The 7500-nt window shown below is 37.9% G+C and overlaps 1 protein-coding gene and 1 long non-coding RNA gene across 2 annotated transcripts in view; one reads left to right on the top strand and one right to left on the bottom strand.

Annotated features, from left to right (window-relative positions):
* Positions 1 to 2602, bottom strand: part of LOC137994684 (uncharacterized) — a 4572-nt gene extending 1970 nt beyond the window's left edge. Inside the window, exons 1-2 of the long non-coding RNA XR_011122168.1 lie at positions 2501 to 2602; positions 2167 to 2252 (exon numbers count right to left, since the gene is read on the bottom strand). This is a non-coding gene — a long non-coding RNA (uncharacterized lncRNA). The remainder of the gene's footprint in view (positions 1 to 2166; positions 2253 to 2500) is intronic.
* Positions 2603 to 3365: 763 nt separating this feature from the next.
* On the top strand, positions 3366 to 4888 carry LOC137994683 (QRFP-like peptide receptor). The gene has a single exon (XM_068840289.1). The coding sequence runs from the start codon at positions 3712 to 3714 to the stop codon at positions 4795 to 4797; it is 1086 nt and encodes a 361-aa protein (XP_068696390.1). The 5' UTR covers positions 3366 to 3711; the 3' UTR covers positions 4798 to 4888.
* Positions 4889 to 7500: the final 2612 nt, after the last annotated feature.

The raw sequence follows: 7500 nt of genomic DNA, 5'->3' as shown, positions 1-7500 counted from the left end.
AATTGTGTTTTCCAGTGATATGCAAACCACGTTTTTGTATACAATGGTTCTGAACCAAAACATGTAACAAAAGTATTTTCAAATGTAGATTCTGTTATTGATCTCTTTTGTTCTATTATTCAAAGAAAATTTAATTGTTTTGAAACAAAGTATGAGGATGCATTTCTTACATTTTTATGTGAACTATCAAATATAGAAAGGAAACAAATAATAAGAGAGCATAAATCTACTTCAGAAATTGCAGCAAACTGGAAGAAAGAGGAGAGAAATTTACAGCCCAATGGACCCAGAGAAAACATAAGAACTCCCTTCAAATTGTTTTGAAAAGTACAGGTCTATGTACCCATCGAAAAAAAGACTCTTTCAAATAAAGATGAAGAGTATAGGTCAATGAACTCACACGATAAAGAGCAACTTCTCTCAAATAGATTCTTGTAACACCTATATACCTTGTTTTGGGGTGTACAATAAAGTTATTATTATTATTGGAGACTATTGAAATGTCCTCAAATGATTTTACAACCATTGCGGGCCTGTAGGCCTGGGCAATGGTGCTCATGTAACTATCCTATAAAACCTTATGACTATGGCCAATCTAACAAATTACGGTGCAATATCGTAAAAAATTAGCAAAATTCATAGACTGATCCTTATAAACGATAAAAAAGAAAAAGAAATTTAAAAAACAATGCAAATAAGATACTATATACATCTTCATCATCTATAAACGGCTTTAACCAAAATCAGTTTATGAGGGAAACCTTTTTACTATTTCACAGTTTTGGGAGATGATCCACTTTTGCGAGCGTTCAATAGTTGGCTTTGCTAAGTTGTTATCCAATATGCTGGTAAGTTCTTCTTCAAAATCCTTGTAGTAAACTGCGAGAAAATCAAAGATTACTGTAATGAGCTTTACTTTATGACCTGGGTAGAAGTTCTTAATACCTAGTTTGAAATCTTTCTTGTGTTTAGTTCTCATTGTGATTGATCCTGGGTTGCATATTGTTCCTTCTATAATGATCCATTCTTTATTCTTTTTGTCCAATACACTGATATCCGGTCCATGTGTGCCATTCATTGGACCTTTTTTCCAATTTCCAGGGTATGTCCCACAAGATCTTTGCCTCGTTATTCTCTTGGCTTGGTTGCGGATAAGATTGCTTGTACCACGGGTTAGAATACTCAGATTCTTCAAATTTGTATCTTTCCAGTAAAGCATGGTAAACGGTGCGTAGCATTCTGTCGTGTCGTGCTTTATACAGTGACTGTGCTATGTGAGAACAGCCACACAGAACGTGTGATACTGTCTCTTGATCTTTAAAACAGAGTCGGCAGGACAAGACGTCTACTTGTTCGTGTAACTTTTGTGATCCATAGATCTTTGTGTTAAGGAGTTGCTGTCTAATGCTTGTATCTACTGACAGGACTATATCCGGGATGTTCTTCCATTGTCTAAAGATGTCGTATGAATGGGCTGATACTTCTGGATCCTGCCAGTGTTGAGTCACAAACTTTCCGATCCATGGCTGTTTCATGACTTCATTTTTGCGTTTCTTAATACTTGCTTTATGGATAATTATTAGTATTATTATTATTATTATTATATTATTATTATTATTATTATTATTATTATTATTATTATTATTATTATTATTATTATTATTATTATTATCCTTTTACTGCCAATGCATGAGTATAGGCTACTTAGAACTTCTTGTTTACATTCTTTCTTTGTAGCAAAATGTATAGTGAGCGACGTCTGGAACCTTTTGGGAGTGTGAACATTCGTTTATTTAACAATGAGTCTAGCTTTAAAAAAAACTGTTGCGAGCAGGCATCAGGGCAGCCATTGCAACCTCTCTCGTTGATCTTGTTGAACAACGTTACGCACAAATCTTTCCGTCAGTTTAAAAGTAACTTCAACTTCAGTTTAGAGTATTGCAGTGCTCACTGGCTCTGTATGATAATGGCTCGCTTCTGGACTTCTGGACCCTCTCAATTTGATCGGACACATAGACTGGCATATAAAAACAGAGCGAATGCATGCCCATCAATACGATGATCTTTACTTCACGAGGAAAGGCAACCGCATACATCAGGTTGCTGCTTGCATTAATTAAATAATTGTCGACGTCCTAAAACCGTGAAAACGCATTTTATTCTTACTTGTCTCTCTCTTTCGAGAAATTCCCCTTCATTTGCAGCTAACAGCCAGGAGGTGAGATAAATTACATCTGACAAGTCTCTTTTATCTGAAAAAAAAAAAACCACTCAGAATTTTGGCTGGTGTTTGCCGTAAAGCGTAAATGCAATGCTAAAACCGTCTGTGTTGGTTCGCGCAAGCATCCAGCCCACTTTCTTGAGGTGTCGAGAGCTGTTTATTTTATAAATGTTGGGAGGCCTGTCGATACTAACAAAGTTAGCCTGTCTCAAAAGCGGGCATGCGATTTGACACGAACCCTCTCAGTCAATTTCTGTCCGGCTTCCCTTTTAATTTTACCTTGCGACGTTACTTAAAGCAGTAACTACATGAAATCCCGAAAAAATCATGCTTTCAATTTACAGTCCGCTTAGCAAACTCCACAAATGTCTTTAAAACTCGAAATGAACACCGAAACGTGTGTACTAACCGTCAACAAAATGCATTTTTATAATGAGGATTTATTGGGATAATCATTGTTCCATGGCTGCACGTCAGTCCGAACTAGTGAACTAAAAAAAATTATCTGTGTTCGATTTGAAATGATGGGAGACACCTGTCAAAGCTTTCCAGGACTTTTCAAAAGCAAAACAATAAAATAAAAATGGAAACGATGATATTATTATTATGATATTACAAATGTCTTTAAAACTCGAAATGAACACCGAAACGTGTGTACTAACTGTCAACAAAATACATTTTTATAATGAGGATTTATTGGGATAATCATTGTTCCATGGCTGCACGTCAGTCCCAATTAGTGAACTGAAAAAAATTATCTGTGTTCGATTTGAAATGATGGGAGACACCTGTCAAAGCTTTCCAGGACTTTTCAAAAGCAAAACAATAAAATAAAGATGAAAACGATGATATTATTAATAACAGTAAAACCTTAGTCATACTTTTGTTTAAGGAGCCAGCCTGGTTTATTAATTTTCGTATCTAAAGAAAAGAAGTTTGCATGGACTGACAAACAAGCGGAGATTGAATGAACTTTCTTTTGACTACGTCTCGTGTCAATAAACTGTTATAGTCGCCTGAATTATCCTTCACAATGATCTGGCAAATATTGGCTCATAGCTGAAAGAAAGTAATTTTTTTTTTCACGGAAGATTCAGTACAGGTTATAAACGCTAAAAAAAAATAATAATAATAATAATAACAGGGAAAGCATTACAAACGGTTCCAAATGAATTATAGTTCGGACTTAAAATGCGACTTTTTTCCAAGTCTAGCCTGAAAAAGGTCAGCTACTTCATTTTCAGTAGATAATTATGCCCGGTAGGCATCACTGAATGATTTGATTTTTTTTTCTTATTAACTGCAAAAACAGCTGTGGGCAACATCAATGTTACCGTCTTTTTAAAATAGTTGATATGCCTGCTTGGCAAGCATGGCAAGCAAGGATCTAGTCTTTTGATCTTACAGAGATTTCACGAAATTGAAACCTGTTTCAAATTAACAGAATATCAATTCAGAAGGAGTGCGAAAGCGACTGTGAAGTATACAATATGATCTCCGCAAATTTTACCAACGGATCTTCTAACCCACAAAATGGCGGCAAGTGCAACCTCTACGATTACTTTAATCATCCTAGCTCCATCACTGCCTTCAAAATGTTTTTCATGTCCCTAATTTTACTGATCAGCTTGGTTGGAAATACTTTAATAATTCTCGTGGTTTATAAACGAAAAGAACTTAGAAAAACAGTAAATTTCCTTATTGTCAACATGGCAGTATCCGACCTCATCTTCCCTACTATAGCAATTCCACTTAGCCTTACGAGTGAAGCCACCAAATCTCTTCAGTGGAAAGTGAATGGAACGGCTGGACTAGTTCTGTGTAAATTACAGTTCTTTCTCATGAATGTTTCCCTCGGTGCTTCTGTGCAAAGTCTTCTTTGGATCGCTATTGATCGATTCATGGCCGTGGTCTTTCCAACGAAAATTAAAATCATTTCAGCGAGGTTTCGCACCACTGCAATTGCTTCCACCTGGACTGTGGCGATGGTAGGTAGCCTCAAAGATTTCTTCACGGTCAAGCTGGAGGAGTACAATGGAACAACTTTTTGCTTAGAGGACACAGATAATAATTATTCTCTGTATAGGGTTTGGTCATTTGTTCTTATCGGGGGTTTCATCTTTGCTCCTTTCATCGTTATGACAGTTTTGTATGGTGCTATTGGAGTAACCTTGTGTAGACGACGCAAATTGACTGTTCTTGGAAAAGTATATCAAAAGAATACAAGCAATCAGCAAGCCATAAAGATGAGCCTTTGTATAGTGGTGGTATTTTGTATATTTTCTGCTTCTTTTGCTACGCTATCAATATTAAGAGCGTCAGGAGAGTGGAAATACCTTGAATCCAATCCAAGGTTTTGTTGGCTTTACGGTGTGTCCGGGTTTATGGTCTACATAGCACTATTCTTATCTTCCATAACTAATCCAGTGATATGTTTAACCTTTGTCAAAAGTTATCTTCGTGGAGTAAAGGAAATTTTGATTTGTCGCAAGACCGTAAGGATCAAAAACATATTGCTGAAAAAAGGAACAAATGGGAGGATAGCCACGCTGAGGATCAGTGCAATCGAGACATAAGAATACTTACACTTAAATTGAGATCCGCTCAGCTATATGGTTCGATGTAATTATTTCTTTCTCTGATTTCAACTGATCGAGCGATTAAAGAATCATGCAAAAATCCAGCCTCTAGTCCTTGTCATCGTAGATAGAAAAAACGTTTAGTGAAGTTGGGCATGGGATGGGCCACCATCCCTCCCCCTCCGCCTCCCCTTCCCCTCCTGCTCCTTTTTCCAGACAGCTGTTTGGCAAGGTTCCATTGCTCCGGTGAAGATACGATGTACAGCGACCCGGCGGAAGAAAAACAAACTCGTTTTCTGGAGTCTAGTGACATTAAAAAGATGGTTGCAATGCTGTTCCGGAAAATGCAAAGAAGTCAACAAAATATGCTTTCAACGTCTTTGAACATGTGAACAAAGTCCTTAGCAGACTTTACAGATTTAATCCTGAGTCATTTTCTTGAGCAGAAAATTTAAAACATTCATTTGCCTTTTTTCTTATGAGTATAAAGTAAACCAAACGGTTTTTCTTCAGGCAAAAAAAGCGCCTTTTGTTTTCGAGTTTTCGATTCACAGTGATAATGAAAATGATTTGATTTTTTTTCCTGAGACCGACACGCTTTCTTTCTAGTCAAATTTTGAACAGTGAATCGAAAAAAAAAAAAGCAAGGAACGCCATCGAATCAACACCGACATTATACGAGCGGTTTTTTTCCGCGATATGAAAATTAATGGGAGGGTTATAAAATAAATAAACCCCTTTCTGGCTTGCTGGTATGATGGCTGATAATGTCCTTGGCTGAGAGATTGTTCTGAAAATTTCATATTATCATTATCAGCTGACATACCAGCCGCGAAGGGGTTCATTTACTATATGGCGGATGACTGGATCTCGTGACCCAACAAATATCTAAGTCACGGTTAATTTATACAGTCGAAAGATCCACCCTATTTTGCCATTACTACTCAACCGGACACTCAAGCTAGGTGATATGTGGGCGCGTTGGCCAGCCAAGCCATCGTGCAGTTTATTAAGCATTGGAATAGGTACAAAAATATTAATACATCAATTCTAAAACAAAGAGAAAAGCAATACACCTGAGCCGGACACGAAAACCCCTAAAAAAAGAACAGCAGGTGGGAAAAGGCGGGGACGTGTACTCCCGACCAAGGCAGTGGTGCGACCCTTGGGATTCTATGGCATTCTATTTGAAAGACACTACATACAATGTTAATGAACGCTATCGTATACCGCCTAACGAAGGCATAAAACACAGCCAAGCCCTCCGTAAAACTAAAAGAAAGGGCTTGAGTGAAGGAGAAAGTGAATTTGAGACCTCTAATAAACTCTCCAAAGAGTGTCTGACATAGGTATTAATGGCACTTACTGAGGCCCAACGGTCGTGTCGTAGACGTTTTCTGTCAGGGACTGCAGGATCAGGGGCTGGTGTAGCTCCACTAGGTGAGTGAGTACTAAATTAAACAATATCGGGAACAATACCATGGAAAGACTTCTTGAAAAAGTCGCTGTAAGTGGAATAGCTCATAGGCGTATAAAGTGAAAACAAACGCGTACGACTAGGAGGGGCAGAAGAAGGCCTAAAAATATAACCGCGTCGGAATAAAAAAAAAAATTACAACTGACTGCCTTTCCTTAGCATGTCAACTTAGCACATTTCAATGAAAATGGAAATAAGCGCATGCATCGTGAAAACTTGACATTCTTAGTCCTACTAAAGGACAACCGAAAATCAAAACATAGCTTAATGATGCAATAGAAGTAGATCGCTCATATGGGCTCTTTACGATAACTTCCTTGAAAGATCTGCGTTAAGCGATTTCTTTCGATGTTTTCATGACGGGAGAGGCTGCAAGGCGAACATTCCCTGATTGGAGAACAAACTGCGGCCAAATCGTGGAGCCACTTGAAAGTATAGTAAGCACAAAGGATGGTTGAAACCGATTTGGATCATGAATCCAACAAATACTGAGTGGAAAAGGAACGGTATTAAAGACTTCCACGGCCAATGACTTCCATCCATTGAGAACACTAGGATAAAGCAGAGATGCCCCTGTTTCACTAGAGGCGAGAACTGCCAGTCAAGCTCTTCAGTGATGGAAACGACTTCTTGGGAAAACTGCAGAGATGTCGACCAGAACTCTGTGTGAAAAATGACTAAAGAAACGAAAAGGGGTAAAATAACACACGGCAAAATAATAATAATAATGACAACGAAAAAAAAAAACGAAAAGGTAAATGGGTAAATGGACTGCAGCATGAACAATGGCAGACTCTGGAGAAAAGCATGCAGAAAATAATAACAGACTAAAGTAGGGAACCTATAAATGGAATAATAAATGCCTTAAGCAAATGCTATGAAAAGATAATAGAAGGACATAAGTACTTACATAGACACGAAAGACCCAAAAAGGGTGACTATCAAGGACCTCTAGCCGAATCAAGCATCGCTCAAGGACCACGATACTAGACACAACAAACTCACCGAGAGTGAACGACAAGGGCCTGAATCCCATGCTATAAACGCATAGTTCTTCAACATCAATACTTTATGTGTACCTGAACATAACAAACCCAACAAGGGTGCAAGAGCAAAGGTGTTCACTCCGGAAGATATAATCTTAAACTAAACTTTTAAAAGGAGCTAGCGATGTAAAGTGACGTGCAAATCTGTCACAGGTCTGCGGACGCCAAAGAACATCT

Source organism: Montipora foliosa, chromosome 3 (genome assembly GCF_036669935.1).
Source record: "Montipora foliosa isolate CH-2021 chromosome 3, ASM3666993v2, whole genome shotgun sequence".
In the NCBI taxonomy this organism is placed as follows: domain Eukaryota; kingdom Metazoa; phylum Cnidaria; class Anthozoa; order Scleractinia; family Acroporidae; genus Montipora; species Montipora foliosa.
This window is presented reverse-complemented; position numbering and strand designations above follow the sequence as displayed.

Bases quoted from the DNA above. Each gene is read 5' to 3' on its own strand.
- LOC137994683 (XM_068840289.1), top strand. From the start codon at position 3,712: ATGATCTCCGCAAATTTTACCAACGGATCTTCTAACCCACAAAATGGC.